The 22,622-nt window shown below is 34.4% G+C and overlaps 1 protein-coding gene across 1 annotated transcript in view; it reads left to right on the top strand.

The window, feature by feature from the left end:
• LOC149788426 (protein DD3-3-like) overlaps positions 1-22,622 on the top strand; it is a 35,847-nt gene that overhangs the window by 1,436 nt on the left and 11,789 nt on the right. The window contains exons 3-6 of the mRNA XM_089974409.1: positions 1,744-1,833; positions 4,869-4,964; positions 9,028-9,148; positions 21,269-21,388. Coding sequence (XP_089830535.1) covers positions 1,744-1,833; positions 4,869-4,964; positions 9,028-9,148; positions 21,269-21,388 — 427 coding nt within the window. The remainder of the gene's footprint in view (positions 1-1,743; positions 1,834-4,868; positions 4,965-9,027; positions 9,149-21,268; positions 21,389-22,622) is intronic.

Here is a 22,622-nt window from a genome sequence, read left to right as displayed (position 1 = left end):
CCTAATTAATTTTGAGGTCAAAGGTTTAGATCAGTGCCTGAAAGAGGCGAAATTATTTGTGCAAAAAAAACCCTCAAGTTCTTCATCATCTAATGATACCAAACTTTGTGAATAACTTGTATTGTGGTTAGAAAGGTCTATTTTGAGGTCAAATAGTCAAATGTAAAGGTCGTGGACTGAAAGACTGAAAAAGGTTTCCATTCACTGATGTTAGTTCTGCATCACATACCAGGACTAACCTTCCTAATGAAAGGCATATACTCTGAGGTAAGGATTTTGGGGTCACAAGGTTAAAGTTGTTGTCTCTGTGCCTGTAGGAGGATAATGACGGTATGCGCATAGTTTCAGTCAACTAAAGAGGACTATTAAATAGTTGGTGGGCGTAAAAAGTGCTGTTCACGACACTGTTGTTTATGCATCTATTCCATTTTAGCACTTGTTTATTTGATATATGCTCTCTTTATTAAATGAATATATAGCTGTCTATATCATGAAACTACAGACTACATTATGATGATATTTCAGCTCCTATGTTGATGGATCACTCACTATGTATACTTTAGTTTTCACATCAGCAATACATTACCTGTTGCAGTTGCATAGCTTCCTCTTTTTGGGGTCAGAAATTACTACCCTCATCTATATGACGAGAATTCGTCCCTCTAATTAGTGACTTTAAGAAATTGCTAGTAGTAAAACCTTGTACATTCCTTATTTATTATTTCAGATTCACTAATGTAATGGATCTATTCAAAATACTCAGTATATCTCTTTGTTTTCAACTGGCATCAAGAATTTTGCATGGGGTATCTAGATATGTTTTTTAGTATTTGTAAAGTATCATACCATTTGTCCATCACATATAGGTTGATTCTGATTAGCTCTCATTAAAGTAGATCTGGAATTATTGTTATGATTTTCAGCAGTGCATTGCAATGTCACGCTCTACCACTGAGTTTGGGTGATGTTATTGTACATTCATTGTATTGCCATTGCTACCCAATGGACCTTTCCGACTCATTTTATGTTGGTGGATTTGATGAAAACCGAGTTTTAGAAATCTCGCACTACCTTCTTCGCCTTCCTTTGTTCCCAAGGGCAACAATGCTAAGTCATATTTTATCTCATGGCACAAAAATCAACCTGAGCGATTACTATCTTTCGGTGGTGGGTACGTGAATCATAAGGGTGAAAATGTCCTTGGGTTTTATCATTTTTGGGGGTGATCAGCCTCCCCAAAAAGAGGCATCTGCACAATCGCAATAGAAATAGGTAATATATTACTGATATTAAAATTTAGTTTTCGAGGTGGCTGGTAAATTAGTTTTAATGATGTAATATTTACCTGTTGTTATTGCCAGTTTGTCCCCTCCCACATATGTCCCATTAGTAGTGTACATCCTCAGAAAAATCTGAGGGCAGCTGAACATAGGCAGGTGACACAAGGGCAATGTGCAAAAGCCACCCATAGGGAGGATGAATTATAACCCTCTTGACAACTGAAGCTTTTGTCCCCGAAAGAATAAGCCCACTATACAAACAGGTAAGTATTTCGTTGTATTTTGTGTCCAGAGATGAAGTACTTGATCCATTTATTGATGAAAAACATTTGATGTATTTGTGTTTGCGTGTGTGTGTGTGTGTGTGTGTGTGTGTGTGTAGGTGTGTGGGTGTGTTCATTTAGCAGTATATTTTCCTATAACAGTATGCCCACCTCTGACTGATTTGCTCCCTGTATTGCAGGTTGTTTGATTCCCAGAATAATAACCGTGGGGGGTACAATGTGGGTACACCGATGAAATATTATGCTGGATCCAAATATCAGATAGAATGGTAAGTTGTCATCAAATATACAGAATGCCATCTTTAAAGGCATCTGGAATTTTGCCATCTGTTATAGTCTGCTTATGATTTTTGCCAGAATACTTCTCCTTTGTTAGGGAAGGAGTTTTGGTAAATAAATGTAATCGGAGATGCCAATGACTCCAGATTTTGTGGAAGTAATGATTTCTTACTGATATTTCTGCATTCCGTATTATATTTACAAAATTACAGACAATCATAATTTAATGGATTCAATTTTGAATAGCAGTTTTGTGCGGAAGCAGTTAGGGATAAAAGTGCCATTATAACAGACTTGTTCATATAGTTATTTTGTTCCAAATAAATCAGAATGTATATTATCAGAAACCAGTCAATTAGTCTGTACTACATTTTGAAAATGGCATCTTCACGATAGGTTAAAAAGATATTGAGGATAACTTGTTGAGATTAATTTCTGTGGTTATTGATTTGGCGAAATATTTATTGGACATAAATTGAAGACATATAATCACTATTTCTTATCATTGTCACTTCATTATTTTTGATTGTGCATAAACTTTATACAGACTCCTAGGGAGATGTATTATAATTGCATTGGTTGGTTCTTTTAATTACCTTGTCATATATTATTATTAAATAAAATAAATGAAAATGTATATAATAGAATAAATATTACCAGTAGCTTTAATTTTCCACGTAGATAAAGCAGTATTGTATCTCTGTAGCTGGTAGGAGAGTTGATTGGTCAGTCCGAAATATTAAGTAAAGAACAAAAGAAACGATCCATGTTTTTGAGATTTGATATAAAAACATGTACATGCCTAGTAGGAAACTAAATTACATACCAATGCTTTTAAATTAAAAATAAAATAAAAATGCAAAACAAAATTTTAAACAATTATAAAACAAGAACCTGTTCTATGATGTTTGTATTATCCATTGAAACTATTTCTTATGCAGCCAATATTTAACCAGGTCAGACCTGCCAGCGATTACTTATTTACCATAAGTCGTACTAAAATATGTCCTTAAATTTACCTTAACTTGCGCACTGACAAGTTACATGGCCTATATATTATCATGTGGGTCCCTTAGGGTACGGAAGGTTCAGTGAACTACAAACGTATGGAATAATAGAATACGATATGAAAATAACATCATTGCGGTCAAATGCAGAAATGAGCTTGTCTGAGTTTGGTCTGAATCTGGGTTTTCCTATTAGATTGGGTATATATGGTAAGGGAACCAGATTAACTTAATATGAGTACCTCAAATGCTTCAATCTGCCGTATTTTATGCGAATCGCCGACGTGGTTGTTTGGTTTGATATTATAGCATTTTCTTGAAATGCTGTCCAACTAATCAAAACACGTTGAGGTCAAATTGGCACCAAAGTGTAAAAAATAAAATTGTTTAGACGCTTGACCGTACTTGGAAGAAAGGTGATGTCAATAATTGCATTTGTTGGGTATTATGCGAAAATAATTTAAATATTAATCATGGTAATGATTGCTGCCACCACATGGTCATAAAATATATGAGCTGAGATCTAGCAAGAAATCATTGACCTCCATGAGGTTTGGAATTGTTGCTTCTGAAACCGAACGAGAGTTCATTAAGGTATTGAGTACTATAACATAATATTGCAAATATCGCATTAGATAACACTTTTGAATTTTTCAAATGCATGTTTTCCATGTCGACAATAAAGGTACAAGCTATTTTGTTACGCGTTAACTGAGAATTTGTCAGACTTACAGAACAAATGTGAAGTGCTTTACTGCGATGGTCTTAGTTCGGGATCTCAGGTCTGATGAATGCAGGTCTTTGCATTATCAACTTCAGATGTGTTACATAATATTTTTGAGATGAATAATTGTATGGATTTCTCTTTTAATAAGGTTAGCGTATTATTATTGTGTTTTTACGATTTGAATTATGTTCTCTGCATGTGAGTAATATAGTTTTAAATGAATAATCATTTGCTATATTAGTTACAGAACTTTTCAAAAGTGATAGTAGTTTGTCTCTCTTGTCTTATAATTGTACAACTGCATGCGTGTCCAAGAACATCAGTGCATACATAAAATTATTTAAACATGTTATCCATAAATTACAAGTCATGAAAAGATGATTTTGACCAAACCATATTGGTGTCCTTAAACAGTATCCAAAGACACCGATAATATGCTATATTGCAATGTTATTTTGTAACCAAACTAATAAGCTAGGTTGCCTTTATATGCATCACTAGCTGGTTAACACACACACACACACACACACACACACACACACACACACACACACATATATATATATATATATATATATATATATATATATATATATATATATATATCTGAATCTGATGCTGTTTTGGTAAATATATTCCGAGTTAACTGTAGAATAACTGTAGAATAATAGTTGAATAATCCCATTTCATCAGTTCATACATTAAAATGAAACATCCATCATGTTTAAATTAGCTCTTTTGATAGATGTGACCTTTGTTATAACTATACCATGCTTACCTCATTTGTTAAGCTTTAAGAAATGGCGGGATCTTTTGGATGGTATACATGATCACTTCTTTTCCAAATTTATCAAAATTAGTTCTTGGAAAATTATTGCTCCTAACAAAAGCTATTTAGCAGTCAGACCACAACCCTAGCATTCTTATCTATGGCACGCTGTCTACTCGTGAATCTTCTTAGGCCGGTCAGAAGACAGTCTAATTTATGGCATGGAGTACACACATCAAGATTAATTGTTAATTCTATTTGAAATAAAATCGCACTCTATATAAGACTCAGTTTAGGTCGATGTATGGATGTTTGACTCACCTTAGATTAACCTCGATGTTAAAGTTTCGCAGGTACAGTCGGTCATATAGTGATGTTCCTTGATATGTGTATACAACACTGGGATGGACTCGACAAAAATTGCTAAAAATGCTAATGTTTTAATGATAAAGGTTGATTACATTAAGTGTTAGAAAGCTGAAAACAACAAGCTAATTCTCAAAATAATTTTGTAATTGGCAGGACAAACCAGCATTCCTGTAATACTGCAAGGAGTAATTGTGAGCTGATACTGCAGTACATGTGTAACAGTGACCTTAGGGACGGTACCAGGACAGAGTGAGTATAGCTGGCATAAATTATCATGGGGTCTTGGTTGGGTGTTTTACAGAAGGCACCATCATCAGCTTAATGCAATGCATCACACAAGGTTATTGGTTGTATGCAAATATAATGGAACATTACTGTCTCTCTCTAATGTTAAATTGCAAATTGGTCTTAACCCTATCATTTATACGACTCGTACAGTTACTTGATAAAAGCTTCCTGACTATGCCCATCAGTAGACAGTGGCCTTCCGGTAAACATAGCCTTGATGATAATGATCTTAAATGTTTGACGTGTGCGGTCATTGGAACATGTACTTCCACTTGAGGAATGGGAAATGAGCCACCATCCAATAAGATTTTGCCCTTAATCTGAGTGTATGAGCACTCACTTGGTGAATTTGAAAGTGCGCACAGCCCATTGCTAATGTACTCATCGAGTGAGAAATAGAAGGCACCACTATATGGTTTTCTGCAGGCACCGCATGCTTGGGTTTTATGTATGGTTGTTGCAAGGTAGGGGATACGTTGCTCCTGTGAAGGACTCCTTCGATCCAAGTTGTCGATTTGCTCTTAATAGTTTTGAATTGATGTAAACAAAATATGTGCTATAAATAACTGCAAGAGGGTTTTACTGGTTCTAGGATTATAATCATTGTCACCTTACACGACCGGGCATGATGGTTTGGGATTCTAACCACCTTATACTGCCTAGTTTATTTATGGGATGTTGTTAGTTTCCTTCCTGTTATTGTGGGGTGATATTTTAAGTCAAATTTGTTACCGCCTTTTGCGGTGGGCCCTGATGGTATGGGTTTATGAACACCTTATACACTTAAGTTGTCAGTTGTTTGGGTACTGTTGCTAGTTGTGTTAGATGCATCAAGGGCCTGATAGTCTGGGCTTAGGACCACCTCATATTATTTAAGTTTACTCGAGGTTGGGATATTTGTTCGTATACGTTTTATCCTGTGATATTGAAGGAAGAAGAGCAAGATGTGAAGAGAATGTTAGCTGTTAGTTGGAGTAGGTTCGTCTGTTTTTTTCTGCGTGCAAATTTTGCATTTGGATTGACTGTTAGGTTTAAAGTGTTTCCGACAGTCTGGACTGTTTTAGCTAGGAGGGTGTTGTTGGTTATTCATAAAGCACATTGTTTGTGAGGTGTATTTGTTAGATTGCTAAATTTCACCAGCTATTGTCTTGGTTGGTACTATACACATAGGTTTTTTAATTTAAAACCCCTCCGACTGTCCAGAGCTTAAAGCTGGGGTGATTTGACCAGTTGTGTTTATACGGGATCTTGATTGAATAATTTATATACCCTCGCCACATTTTATTTGTTGTCGTAGCTATAAAGCAGGTCTTGCGACCTCTCCGAATAATTGTTTTGTTGTGGCTCGGGTGGTGAAGTGGGCATAGTGGATTGCTGCATTTGGGTTGACTGATTATTCCTAGCCAGTGGTAGGTTGAAGGCGTTTCCGCCAGTCTGGATTGTTGTAGCTAGAGAAGGTGTGTGTTATCGGTTGTTCCTAAAGTACGTTGTCTGTGAGGTGTATTTATTAGATTGCTAAATTTACCCAGCCACTGTCTAAGCCGGTACTATACAACTAGGTTTTTCATTTATAACTCTTCCGACTGCTGGGAGCTTGTAGATGGGGAATGATTTGACGTGTGTTGTATTTTTCCCTGTTTATACGGGCTTGGGTTCAATAATTTATATCTCCTTGCCACATTTGAATTATTGTCGTAGCTATAAAGCAGAGTCTTATGACCTCTCCAACTAATTGTTTTGTTGTGGCTCGCGTGGTGAAGTGCGCATTGTGGACTACTGCAGTTACTTTATATGTTGGTAGCTAGGGGTTTTATTTTTCCTCTTTTCCCATTGGCGAAAATAAATGCTATGATGCACACATAGCCTTGTGCCTGATGAAACTTTTCTATCCCTTTGGTGGAATTCTCCTTGTCCAAAACGAAAGAAAGATTTTATTACTTTTATCAGTGTATATGTGTGTATACCAGTTACAAATCAGACGGCAAATAACAATCTTTCCAAAAGCACTGTCAAACAACAGTACAAACCTAATGCGAAACAAGACAAGCGTTTTCGAAATCTACCTATTCCTTTTCCAAGGGCACAAAGCCACAGAAGACAATTACACAAACGAAAACATAACAAACCACAAATACCATAGCTCAAAATGGAGCATAGAAAATATAATAAATCTAGAATTCTATCCATCTCCACCAGCTGCATCAATGGCCTGTAACAGAATTTCTGTATTGGTAAAGCTTTTAACCAGGATGGACCAGATAGCTTTCAAATAGTTACTGCATTAGGGTTGAGTTGCTGCTATTTTGCACTGCTTTGAAAGGCATCTTCAAGATCTTGGTGTCAATATATATTTCATCTTGCTTGAGTATCATTTAGTGTAGACCGTGGGAATAAAGAAACAGTTCCTGGTACATATGCACTGGAAAACCTTTCTTTGATATGCAGCAACTGTTTACATCATCTTAGCACTTGAATACATACTCAACTTGCTGTCAATGGTTATTTTTCAGTAAGCTGAGAATAACTTAGGTCATATAGAAAAGACCTTCACCAACAGGCACACGTGGGAGTCAGTTATTCACGGCTTGTTTATTCAGTAGAGCAACAGTAACTCTCCATTTCCGATGCTTCTTCACTTAACCTTATCCATGTCCACATTCCTAAACGTTCATCACAAGGAATCCTTTCAATCTCATGTACAAGACCAGCAAATGTGACTGGCATATATTTGACCTTTTACGGTCTTCAGTTGATAATTTGAAAAATCACAGCTTTGAAGGTATCCTAAAAAATACATTTTTTAATGTTTCTTTTCAGATAAACTATTTGCATCATAAAATATATGGTAGCTTTCACAATTACATATAATTAAGAAATATGAGCAATTGCTGCATTTGATTTATTTGACATTTTGACCTCAACCTTTAAAAACAAGTCATGAATTATGTCAGGATGGTCATTGCATGCCCTTGTGATCTTGGACATCAATATGATGTATTGTTTTTAGCTGTGCCCTGGTATGTGTATTCCAGTCACAGAGTTTCATTAAATCTCTCGGATAAAAAAAATCATTAGTTTTTTATTTTGTAGTATACCTTATTTTAGCCTTGTATCAACACTTCACTCTTAGCATAAATAAAAAAACGAAGGTTTTTGGAGGTGAGTAATATAAACTAACAATGGACCCTAAAAATGAAATCAAAATCTGGCTACTGTCCATCGGGTATGTGCATTTTGACCCACCCATAATCACCATCCAAAACTTCAGGAGTGTCAGGATCCAAGCTGAATATTGCATCGCATATTAGTCTAATAACAATTGGGTCACGTAGTATATTTGCAATGGAGTAAGTGTGATGTAGAGACCAACAAATTAATTGAAAATTCAAGATATTGTCATTATAATAACTTGATAAATTGAACGACCAACTAATATTTTGACAGATGGAGAAATCATCAAGCAAATAGACAGACAAACTGAAAAATACCCGTAGAGACAGGCATATTAACAGACGAGCAAGGAGACCAGCAGAAATGTAGACATATGGAAGACGAGACTGACTATTAAATAGACACGATGAGAGACCAAGAAATAGGACCCAAAAATGTAATACATATACCAATCATATGAAAATAAATGCCAACAAATAGACAAATGATGAGACTGCCAACAAAACAAATTAAAAGATGGATAGACGAAGAAATAAATAAATAAGTGGCTAGACCAACTAATAAATAGAGAAGCAGAGAGATCAAGAAATAAATGGACAGACAAAGAGCTTAAAACCTCTTAGAAAGGAACTAAATCATTCGATAATGCAGCACTGTAAATTCAAAGATTTATATGGCAATACTGTACTTCTAAGATTCTGTACTTTTAGACAATACATTTTATATAAATGTATACCATTAATAATAATATTGGAGAAATTGCTTTTAAATGGCACAGTCTTATATGTGATTATTTCAACTACCATCCCTGAGAATGAATGGAGACATTATTCTTATATTTAATTGCTTCCAGCACTATCCCCGACAATGAAGCTAGCAGCAAGGACAAGCAGTTCGGGATGCATGAGAATTACGAGCATTATCTGTGGTGCAGCCTAAGGGAGAGAAACAAAGGACTCTTCACTGCTGACCAGGTAAACATCACGATAATATTAATGGTCAGTTTTCTGATGGCATCAATGGATCGAACACAAAGTAAATCCTTTGTCGTTATCCTTGACCAAATTTACTTGTTTAACCATTGCCATAGATTCTTGCATCATATAAGAAAGAATTATTGCATTTGTACTTCTAAAACGGTTGTATGAATATATTGTTTTAGCAGTGGCCATTGAGGACGTGAGTAGGTCTGCCAAAAACGGTGCAAATTCAATATTATTTTTATGATGTATTTTTAGTCAAATAAAGACATGCAAATTTTATGTTTTAAAACAATCATTTAATTACATAATGAAAATTAAACATTGTATATCCTTCTATAATGGTGTTCCTTCAAACAAAAACCTATTGTGTCCAGTCATGGTATGATTTTCTTCATTTTTCATTTAAACTACATATTCTACAACAGTCACCCTTCTTACCCAGCCAAAGTGTATCCATTCTATCAGTGACTGCCTGCGAGTGTGCACTGTATTGTAATACTTACATCTTTGGGACAGCACAAACACGAGTCACATTCATTCACACTTTAAATTTCTTGGCAGCAAACTTAACATTGAAATGGTCACTGATTTAATAACCACCATCTTCTCTCATATTAACAATCACAAATAAATCAATGACACCGTGTATTCACTGGATATTTCTTACGAAATCTCAAATATAACTGTATTGGTTAACCAATCTATTATTTTGTTTAGTGTGAATAAATCTTAACCTTCTTAATAAAGCGTTTGACTTTTAACGAAGTTATTATTGTCAAAAATCAAAATCAAGATTTGCCGAAAGTCCAAATGTATAATGCATTGTAGAAACTAGCATGCAACATTTTTGCACTGGATATACCATTATGCGTTTCAAATAATTAATTGAAATGTCATATCTCTTTTCACAAATTAATAATATAAACAATTCAATAATTATTTTGTCATTGTTAATTAAAATCTTTTACATGACTATGTGGACTTGCAATGATCTTAAGTACATGAAACTCAAATTATTATTTTTAGCCAATGGCAATCTGGGCATCTTCACAAGACAAACAAAACATCTTTATCATACGATCTGGACGTCTTAAGATAAACCGAGCTTCTTGAAAAAATTATACATATCATGTTTTATTTGTTTTCTGATGAAAAAAAAATATTTTGCTGTTCAAAAAGATATCGAGTTACTTTGTTTGGTGTCGAGAAAACATAAAGAGAATTAGCACCTACAATAAAATGCAACCTATGAAGTAACAAAAGTAAATTGTTAATCTTTACCTGTATGGTAATGAGTTGAAAACAGACATTACTTGGCTATTTGGCTATTTGTTACATTTGCTATACAGTACTCCCTTGTTAAAACACTGTCGATAGGAAAAAATGAGTGAACTATATATGAAGATATTGCTTTACAATGACAAACAATATATATATATATATATATATATATATATATATATATATATATATATATATATATATATATATATATATATATATATATATAGTAATATGTACAATGTACCTTTGATTCTTGCATGATAATTTAAATACATTTATACTAAAATATCTAAAATAATTTTAGAAAGTGCTTCAAACTGTATGTGGTTTGATATCACCCTTCTGTTTGAGACATATTGTTTCTAACTCTTCAATTGTGTTTTACATTCAGTAGAGTCATACAGAAATTTCCAGCTTCAGTATATGGTAAAACATGATTGGAATGAATAATATATAAATATGAATTTACAGCGAAATCCTGCTAAATCTTCTATAGACTAAATAAGAAGCTAATAATCAGCTAATCAATGGATTTTCAGTTTCGGTAGCTCCTTAAATGAGATAATTCTAATGTTTCTACTGATAGAAGATTAGAAATGAAAGATTAAAGTAAGTTAAATTTTGCTTTACAGCTGGAGTAATTTAATAGTTTGTTTAGAGATGACATTTACAATTCGCACCACACATTTATATTAATACAATAGTAACGGGCACACGAAGGGTTTATTTTCACTGACTTACCCGTATTATAATTTACTTCCATACCCGTATTTCTAAGTTTTTTATTCATTGGTTATGTTGACAGCTTCACCGGTTATTACGTGTATCTGTAGTCACAGTTTGTTTCATTATAACTTTAATCCCTTTTTATGAATTCCATATGGTAAAACACCATCGTTAACATTGTTTACAGGTTTGCTGCCGAATTCATTCCTTCATGTATTGTTTAAAACATACAGTCATATGATCTCTACTGAATAAACCCACTCATAATATTTGTTTGTACCCCTCTTTTTTGGGGGCACAAGACATACATCTTCACGATATTTATGGGGATCTTTTGGGTAATATCTTTAATTGAATGAAAGTGATCGTTGTTTCCACCAATCCCATATACTGAAACCATGTTCATAAAGTGAGGTTCAGAGTTTACTCATACATACATACATACATATATATATATATATATATATATATATATATATATATATATATATATATATATATATACACACACCTCACATGAACACACGTAAAATGGAGTTTCTTATATTTTATTAGGAATTATTCACATCTCCTACCACACACACACACACACACACGCGTTCTTGTGTTTCATACATACTCATGGACTCGGGTATGAAACCCCATACAGAAGACAATGGTATTAGGTATCCTGGAGTGAAAAAGGATACAGTTACTGGCGGTAACGTATCGAGCCGAGTATATAAATCGTCTGTGGTAAAAAGAAGGTTTAATTACATAAATCTTACTTTTTCTTTATGGGCGGAAGTGTTATGTATATTTGATTTAATTTATATCTGTTTAAATTCTTTGTAAGTTTCAAAATCTTTTTATTTTTTAATTTCATTAGATGTCAAAATAATGTAGTTCTGTTTACTAGGAACTCGATACTTTTCCTGAAAATAGATTGATCTTGACTGTTCATTTTTGTAAACACTTAAGGCTGGCCTGGTTCCCGACCTTAATTCAAAATTAGTAACAGTCACGTCAATAAATTTTTTTAAAGTTATTTTTATGGAGGGAATAATAAGGCTCGGATCGAGGTAGTGTTGGTTACATGACCCTCGACTTGCAAATAGTTTTTAGTGAAGTAAGCAATTTGTTTTCTCGGAGTAAAATGATTGGTTTCTATCAAAATCATACTGGGGCTACGTGATTTTTATATGTTAACGACATTGCTCGCGACATGTATTGACGTAGATCCATTTTTTCTCAACTAGAACATCATTTTGAAGAGAAATCATTTTTCAAACCCTTTTTCAAGCACACTTTATGTTTGCACTGCGCAGCGTAAGTCTCTCTCTCTCTCTCTCTCTCTCTCTCTCAATAGTAAGATCTCTCTCTCAGTAGTAAGATGAGATGAAAGAGCATGATGTTTTTATTTGCTGGCAAATTAAGGTGCACATTCAACGGTTGGACTGATATGCAAAATATGACACTTCATGCTTCTCCCCGACTAAATTAATTATTACCTGTTTCCAGTCCATAATTTAAGGAAAATATAGGATAATATAGGATGAAAAGTAAAACATGGAGTATTAGATTTTTTCGATTTCTATTGTCATCTTTTTATCATCAGGATTTCATTTGCTATTTATTCTAATGGGTTCGAGTTTTAAAACGAAAATTTTGCTTTTTTTATAAGTTTAAAAGTGCAATACGTTTACTGGAAAATGAGGTCGCTTGAACACCACGAACCAAATACTCTCCATATCTTATCATTCGATCACATCATTGTTCACATACTCACTGATTACAAGGTGCACAGACAAGATAATTTTGGTAATGTCCATCAAGTCCGGTTTGCTAAAATTCCTTAATTTAAGTTTAATCAGTTTCTTATGTTTCTCCTCAGATGCTTACCTGAATAATTGTTACAAACATATGATGTGGAAGGTAATGTTAACTTTAGTGACATCAAATATGAATTCAATAATAATTCAATAATAAGAAATAATACATAAATTTGAAACAAAAATGTGACATTCTTCTGAAAAGCTTTACGAAAGAGCAAAACGTACATACCATAGTTGGCGCATGCGTATGATACGCTTGGTTGAGAAATGCCGCCATTGTCTGAGTCGCTTATCCAGTCCTACGACAAGGGTAGTTCGATCAACTCGCGATGAGCAGGATAACTTCATTTTCTGTTATCATCAACTTGTCAAATGAATTACACAGTTCTGCTGATTTAAACAAATTTCTCAGTCGGCATGGTAACAAGATAAAGTCAAACAAAGGCATAGAAAGCCTGTGCTTATTTATAATTTTCACTCATTCGCTTCTCACCACCCTACAACCCCCCAAAAACCCAGAAAGGGTGGAATTAATAATGCCGATGGTATTGTAGCCGTCATAATAATCGTTATAAAGTAGTAGCATTGATGATGAATTGATTTTTAATGCATAATAATCATGTCATAAGAAGAGAGGATAACAAGATCCTTAAGGAGCACCTTATATTTTAATGTGCACCGCTCTGGTGGCATAAGTGGTTGGAGCGTCCGCCTCGGATGTGGGAGGTCGCGGATTCGAACCCCCAGTCGAGTCATACCAAAGACATAAAAATGGCACTAGCAGCTGCTTGCTTTGCGCTCAGTTTTAACAGATTAGTGTTATGACTGGTTGGCCTTGTGTCAGGATAATATGACTGTGTGGGACATCATGCTACATGTCTGCGGCATGGTGCCCCAGTGCTAGATATCACTATAAACTGCCACACTGCGGACATCGTAGCAATGTGACTGAAACATTGTTAAAGCTAAATTAAAATTCCAAATCACACACACACACGCACACACAAACACACACACACAATTACATTTATAGAACTGATATTTAAATCATGTTGTTCCAATATAAATTTTTGACTTTTGATAGAACTTTCAGGATTTTTGTGTGATTTTATTCACAATACTGAAAGTTCTTTTTAAATTTTCACTTTGCATTTTAGGGAAATAAATTATTTATTGAATTTAATTAAACGTGTTGGTTTTGCTTTTTCGGTTGCTTAGTTTAAGACCATAGAGCTTTAACAAGCAGGTAATAACATTTCAAAATGTATTGTGTTTTGGTTTGTTTATTATGGCTAAAACGCTACTTTAACACCGATCTCGTGCGCCCCGAGTAGCCGAGTAATCTAGAGCGCTCGCCGTTACAGATTACTGCCATCTCACCTCTGTCTGCGTGTGTTCGAGTCTCAGGCTCGGCTAATATGGGTGTGTGAGAAAGCTTGACAGTAGCTTCTCCTGGTTGGTGGTTTTTCCTGCGGTTTGCCAAATTTCTTCCTCCACCAGTTCTACTGGCAGCCATATAAAGCTGATCTTGTGCTGAAAAATGCCGTTAAACCCCACAACAACAGTAACATAACAATGTTTTTGCTATATCAGGCAGCGGAAATAGGAATTAAGTGCATTTCTCAAGGACACGCGGAGGCGGTTTACCCGGGATGGCCTGAGTGGGTTTAGCCACAATTTTGCACTATGCGAGCAGTGACGATTGAATTCACTTGTAGTCAGGCCGTACACCTGCGTAATGTATCAAAGAAGTATATGAAAGTACTTTTGGAAGGCAGAACTAGTTTTCTTTAATCAGATTTTGTAAAGTGGAAAATCTAAATGGATATCGTTTTCCATCCAATCTCTTGTTGTATTGCAGTCCATAGCACGTGCTCAGATTATCAACGTAATCAACTCTTCCCACGCTAAAACAAATTTAAAAGTAAATTCAATACTTTTTGTACAGACATAGGAATAACTTATGTTGTCAAGATCTGTGGCGCAAGTTTGAACTACTTTCATGACTAAAAACTAATGCATTGATAAATAAATCCACCTTCATTAGGGCCATAATGATGAACGATTCCAGGACCAATATTTAAGTCGTGCTCAAATCTTCCAAAACCATGTGCCATTATCTATGGATTACTAACAAAAACTAAAAGAATTCGGCTTGAAAACAAAGAAAGATGAAAATTAAGAAACATGTCAAGAATACTAAAAGTACCGAGCAAACAGAATAAGAAAGAAAGAAAAAGTAAAGAAAGAACTCTAAGAAAATTCAGGTTTGAGTCAGCAATATTTTTCCTTTTTGCTCTAATTTTACCGACGCATGCTTGCTTATTTAACACGTGCCTAAAGAAACACTTAGTATGATCATGAAACTGTTTAATGTCGAGATAGGCTCCATATACAATTTTAACAAAAATCTATTTTTCTCATTGGTTTAAGATCGATTTGTCAGATTTCATTATAATCCTGTAAATTAGAAGAAAGGGAGGGTTAACATTACTATTTATTTTATTACTATGTAGTCAATTCATTTGTATGCTCCTTTACTATATTGATGTTGACGGTGATGGTGGTGGTAGTTGTAGTGGTGATGGTGATGGTTTTGTAGTAGTAGTGGTAGCAAAGTTACTTAATGCCAAATACTAAGTTCCCCTTGTTAGAATATATTAAAGAAAATTCGATTCATAGCACATATGTTTTCAGATAGGCAACAACAATGTTTGATATTATGAAATAGATTTCAAGAGTTCATATTCTGCGATGCATTTCTTTGTGAAATGTAAATGACTCAGACGCAGCTAAAAAAAACGGTACAATTAGAACTGAGTGACTAGAGTCTCTTGCCGGTCTTAATGCTTCTGAAGAAAACCTGCTTAAATCTTATCATTTTATTTGAAAAGTACTACATTTGCACTTGTTCTCGATATTTCTAATTTGGTTAAAATGTGTCATGTACGGTGGGCTATACATTAATAAATAAATAACATTCCTCAGTTCCGTCATAAAATACAAATATATACTAATTATTTGACTGTGCATGCTAAGATTATATAATATATATATATATATATATATATATATCCTGTCAGACATTCCTGATGCCAGCATCACGACATAATTCAATACGTATACTCATTATTCCCATTATGAAAACAAAGTCATATTGACAGCATTCATTTGCATACCAAGGAATGAATTGCCCACTGAACTTAGACACAAAGACACTGTGATCACATTCAAGAGGGCTCTCAAAACTCACTTATTTCGACTGCAAGAACAAACTTAAATACCTAATAATGTTTCCTACCTTAAATATTCTCAGTATCTTATTTAATGTTTTCTAATTTCATGGTCTTTGTTTTTGTAATCATATCATTATATTTTTTATCTTATATGTGTTGTCTAATGTTGTAAAGTACTTAGAGCTTCTAAAGATTAGGCGCTATACAAAGTCCTCATTATTATTATTATTATTATTATTATTATTATTATTATTATTATTTAAGTAAGAGAATAAATCATGGGTATGTGGGTGGCTAACAATTAAAATATTAAATCCTAAACGGAGACTCACGTTTTCTGACTGATACACAATCTTTTTTTTAAAGTCTACTGGAAATGTGTATTGTTGCATATCAGATAATGAGAAAACTACTGACCAAACGGGGACATGGTGAGCTACACTTAGCTCATGGTTGCTAAGATCGTAGCAATCCATTTTTGCCGCTATTACAAAACGGGGACGTCACCGTTTTGACGTGTGTCCCGGTATGCTGGTGTATATTATTACTGATGTCCTTGTTTCACACCATTTGCACACACACACACACACACACACAAACACACACACACACACACACACACACACGTTATAGAGGTATTCAGAGTGACCGATGTGAACCGCCGGGAGTCAGACATAAAATACGTATTGCTAAAAGTGGTCAACTGGAAGAAATTGTAGGTTTGGCAGATACGGACCTTCCCGAATATATCCCATTTTGTTATATCTGATATGATTCAAGAATGTACTAAACAAAGTATTTTAGATCGGTATGTCGATGAGGAAAATGACCCTTGCAATTTTCCGATGTCACTGAAATGCTCATATATTGTGACGAGGAAACGTTCAAAGATATTATATTACAAAGTCGTATCAGATGTTCTTTGTGCGCAATTCGTTTTGAGCAGACATTACATTGGTAACTTCTAGGTTCATATAATCTGAAGGAAAATGACGAAAGGTTGCTAGTACTACAGGCATTGCACGAAATGCTAGTCAAAGCCGGACAAATAGAAGGGAGAGAAAATTAATCACTTGACCTAAGGCCCCCCAAAGTGGGTACCACGCAACGCAGTGAAATTGAATTCATTTTTTCAAAACAAATCTTTTATCTTATTTATTTAATAATGCATGTTCTAGAAAGGAAGATTATTTTTTAATAAAAAATCCCCAGGGCCTACAACAACCTTCATCTTGCCTCAACGATGGTAGTACCTATGCATAAAAATAAGTTGCCATTTAATGTACAGTTGGACATTTATTTATGAGGTATATTTGTCCATAATACAAGTAGGATAAAGATATCAGATAAACTGAACTCTGTTGCCTGTATCATCATGGGTCAGATAAAGTAAAACTACATTAAATTTGATAATTCCTCATTGTTTTGGGCATAACGATTGTAATATACAAATTATCTCCCTTGTAAAGTATTGCTGCGATAAAAGCGTCACTGCCGCTATGTATTATATGCTGTTTTAAAAATATGTCTGTATTATATACATTTCTTGCCCATGGTTTTCCCCGTATTTTTCCTTCACCAAATATACTGGCTGCCATGTATAGTCAGTCTATCTCGGAAACTTAAGTTTATGCCTTTTGAATATCAAGAAGTAAACCGTAATGATTTATCTGTTTTGAAAAATCCCAGGGCCTCCTCCTCTTCCTTCCGTCCACCCTACCTCCGAGAATGGTCCCTTATATTGCAATGTCTATTACGTGCGATGTGTTATGTCATATATATATATATATATATATATATATATATATATATATATATATATATATATATATGCAGTTTCTGTTCACTATTCTTTTAGTTGCATGTTTATCAGAATAAGAGCTATTTTGTTATTCTTCAAATGATCACATGTAAAATGGAGTTTCCTATATTAGTGCGAGTTACCTCTTCTCTCTCTCTCTCTCTCTCTCTCTCTCTCTCAATAGTAAGCTGAGATAAGAATGATCCACGTCACTGAAATTCAAATAAATTGCTGTGATGAGTTGCGTCAGATGTTCTTTGGGTGCAATTCGTTTTGAGCAGACATTACATGGGTAACTTCTGGGTTCATATAATCTGAAGGAAAATGACGAAAGGTTGCTAGTACTACAGGTATTGCACGAAATGCTCGTTAAGGCCGAACAAAAGGAGGTGCAAATTGATCAGTTGCCCTTGCAGTACCGGGTTATCAAAAAGGCAGAGTAGGCACCGGCCTATGGGCCCCACGCCTTTTAGGGGCCCCGCGAAAACGGATCAAAATAATAATGATTTCATCTTGAAAGAAAATTACAATCAACCTTTCTTAATTTTTTTTCAAAAGATAGAGAAAAAAAATGAATTAAAGAAACGAAAACTTTACGTTAAAGTCTCGTTAGAGAAAATACATTATTAATATAGGGGCGAGGGGGCCCCAAAGATTTCGACTGCCTAAGGGCCTCCACAGGGTTTAGTCCGGCGGGCAGTGAAATTGTATCTTTAAACAAAATATCTTCATATCATTTTTTAAGTTTGTATGTTCAGGAAAGGGAAATTTATTTTTACAAAAATTCTCCAGGGCTACCACCGCATCAATATGGCCTCAACGATTATTGTTCATATGCATAAAAATGGCAGTGCTATTTAATATACAGTTGGATAATCCTGATATAGAATATGTTATGATGGAAATTAGTGGTGTAAAAACCACTTTACAACACACGATGTCGTGAAGTAAACGTACGTTATAAAATGTATCCATGTCAATGTTTACAGGTTACATAAATTATAGACACATTATCAGCAAATCTCAACCTCAAGATGGAATCTAATTATGCTGTTCATGACTTGAAGTCTGAATGTCAGCATGATGTGTTTAAGGCTAAAGTGCATTAATGGAGTTTTCTAAAATTAGTGATTTTATTTCTTTCTCAATCGCTTTTGTATTCCCGGATATCATTTATTAATTTGAATGTTCAGTTCAATAGGTTATTGTTACTTAGTGATATGAATCACATTTATTTATTGCAGCCTCTATGCATTTATCCAGCACATGTACTTGCAACAAGTTGCACTTTTCTGTAATATTATTATATAAGCAATTCGGTTCTGACGTCTTCAAGTACCTGCATTTAAAGTTGGCCATCTTTTCGTGACTATTAAGACTGTTTTCATATCAATATGGAAACTGAAAGTTTTATGGGTTACTATCTTTAGTAAGTGGAAAGAGGCCGCTCAGGTGGCCTAAGTGGTTAGAGCGTCCGCCTTGAATTGGGAGGTCACGGGTTCAAACCCCAGAAACTTAGAAAAATGGTACTAGCAGCTGCCTCACTTGGCGTTCCGCATGAAGTTAATGTCATGACTTGTCGGCCTGGTGCCAAAGTAACATGACTGGGTTGAGACATGATGCTCCATGCCTGCGGCACGATGCCACTGTGCTAGAAAGGCATAGCGTAAAATCTAGAGTAGAGTGGAGTATGGGGTTTAAGTCCGGAGTAGAGTCAGGAGTCTGGGGTGTAATAATCTAGACGACTCTTTGCAACAGTACACACATCCTTGTAAAATATTAAACTGGCGTTAATGTTATATTTCTTTGAGAATTCATTAAATTATTCAAAATAGTCATGGAATCTATTTCAGGGTTGTGGTAATATTTTATACTTTACTCAACTTTCCTTATTGTCATTGATTTGTCACATATGTGCACATATGTTTAGTTTAATACTCTATACCTTAACTAAAGATTGAGGTTATTGAGACCATCTCCAGATTCAACCATACCCTACTAATGCCTACAAGTGAGGGCTATTAAACACATGGTGGGTCCATGGTGTGTCATTCATAATACTATTTAATTATGTCTTCCATTGATGGGGCATCTATTGCTATTGTTGGTGGACACAGAGGTAGTTGGATCGGTGATTTTGTAGACAGATTTGGCTTCAACATATCTCGCCGTATGTACTTAATAAATAACTTCTTACATGGTTCAATTATATTCTGGCATAATATAATTAACTCCTTTCCTTTCGACCTTTACCACTGCTACCCCTTTTTACCACTTTTTACTTCTTTTACTTCTTTTCTTTTTTCATCACTATTTATTTTATTACCTCCTGATGCAGTTTGATTCAGTTTTTAGAAACTTTAACACTTGCTCCTGTGTCATTTACCATGGTGGAGCATAGGCTCATATATAATCCTTGCCCTTGGATCCTATTCACCTTGTGCATTAGTAGATGTCAGCTAGCTTGAGCAATCTCAGATCCCAAAAAGTCTGGTTTGTTTGTTAGGATTGTTCCCCATCACCTAAATTTGAATAAACCATATCAACTTTTCTTTATATTGGGATATAACATAACATGTTCTCCCTGGCTCTTCAGTGGGGCCAAGGGATTAAAGGTTGTGCCCTTGAATATATCGCTACACTTTGTGTCACTGGCATATCATGTGTTGCTTAAAACAATTATTTAGCATTTTGTGTTTTCCATAAAAGTAAGAAATATATGTAGCTCTTTTCTCACAGAAGTGAAAGTTGGAGATTGTGTTTTATTTGGTCAAACAACATATCCTATTTATCTATAAGTTTATTGATAACATTAGTATTCCTGTCATGCTTGTTATATTTACTGGAAATTGTCACCTGCTGAAACATGTCCAGTAGTCCATATGTATATTGTCAGAATAATTATTCCTGTCATACTTGTATATTTACTGGATATAGTCACCTGTGAAACAATATGTCAAGTTGTCCATAGGTATATTGTCCGAATATTTATTCCTGTCATGCTTTATTTCTCCATTTACTTGGCCTCATCATACATGCACTTTCATCGGATAGAGTTTACTGTCCATGTCATTGGCTGATTTGACCATTCGATCCACAAAATATACATTTATGTTAGTAGTAAGATATGTTGATGCACACTCAGATCATTTCTAATACTTACACCATTGTTTCAAGCTAATTTAGTCCATAGATAATATCAAGCCACTAATGATACGAGATGTTTAATTTGTCTTATTACTCTGGGCAGAACTTGGACAACAAACACACAGCCAAATATACTCGTCAAGATAATCAAGGCACTCGATATGGTTATGAGTGTGCAGAGGAGAGAGACTATTATCCCTACTGGCAACCCTCACCCTGGAAAGTAAGTGTTCTTTGTTATCGTTTCTCTAATTTTACCTTACTTATAGCACAATTTATGATATAATTATTTTTATGCCAAATTTTAATTCTAAACTGATGAGTATAAAATTAGGTTTCTCACACCATCGTTTTGTCTTTACATCCATCATTCCATCTTACTTGTTTTTATACATTAACTCAGTTACAGGTTTAGAATATAATATAAACTTATTCGTAGCGGGAAAGACTTGTGGACTAAGAAATTTACTAGCCTGCTGAATTTGCACTAGTTCGCTTTTTTTTTCAATATTACTATCTTTTAAAATCCAGAAGTATAAACCTTGCGTTAGAAAAATTAGGTTACTTGAAAACATTCAATAAAAGTTCGGGAAAAAAATGACTGATTCGCCAGATATTGACTCGTCTGAAAAGAAAGAAAAGACACAAATGATTTGATAAAGAAAAACTATCAAATTGATGGTCTACATGACTGACACTGGGTTCCCTTGGTTTAAATTACTAGAGATTACAAATGTCATAGTATGTCTGGAAACCATCTTTTGTGGTCATAATATTATCGTTTAAAAAGAGTAGGTATTATAGGCTGGGTTTTGCTCCTCATGAACCATTGAGTCCAATTTTTTTATAATCAAATCATAAAAAATATATCGCTAAAAACGGTATGGCCTCAAATATTGTTTTTATATACCCTCTTTGTTTTTGGGGGTGTATATATGTATATTAGTTTCATCTCCATGTCTCTATGTACATATTACCAGAAAATACTTCTCAGAAATCTCTCTGTTACATATTTCCACTTAAATATACAGTTTGATGTTTGAGACTCTAATTACCTTTGCTTTTTAAACAACGTCTTCACGAGTGTCATTGTTTAAAAACGGATTGGAGATGTTTGCATGAAATTTATTTCTTTGTATATTATAAACATGTACTCCAGGTTTATTCTCATGAAAACATATTAGTAATAGCCACAGACTTTAAGATTTCACAGTGAACATATATTTTAGAGGAGCAATGAAAGTCTTCAGAAGATTACCATAAAGAATTTCGAGACACTAAAATTGAATTGTCGTTTCAAACAAGTAATTCCTTGTATTCATATTACATTAGTATACATGTTTTGTGGTCTTTCAAAAGACAAAATGGACATCAGAATGTAGCTTTATTGCATTCTAGCTTACACTAACCAAATTTTCATGTGCTACCTTTGTAAGTGTAAATATATGACATTATAA

The sequence above is a fragment of the Sinohyriopsis cumingii genome, chromosome 11 (assembly GCF_028554795.1).
Source record: "Sinohyriopsis cumingii isolate HCF-2022 chromosome 11, ASM2855479v2, whole genome shotgun sequence".
NCBI classification, from domain to species: domain Eukaryota; kingdom Metazoa; phylum Mollusca; class Bivalvia; order Unionida; family Unionidae; genus Sinohyriopsis; species Sinohyriopsis cumingii.
Note: the sequence above shows the minus strand (reverse complement) of the source record. Positions and strands in the feature narration are given on the sequence as shown.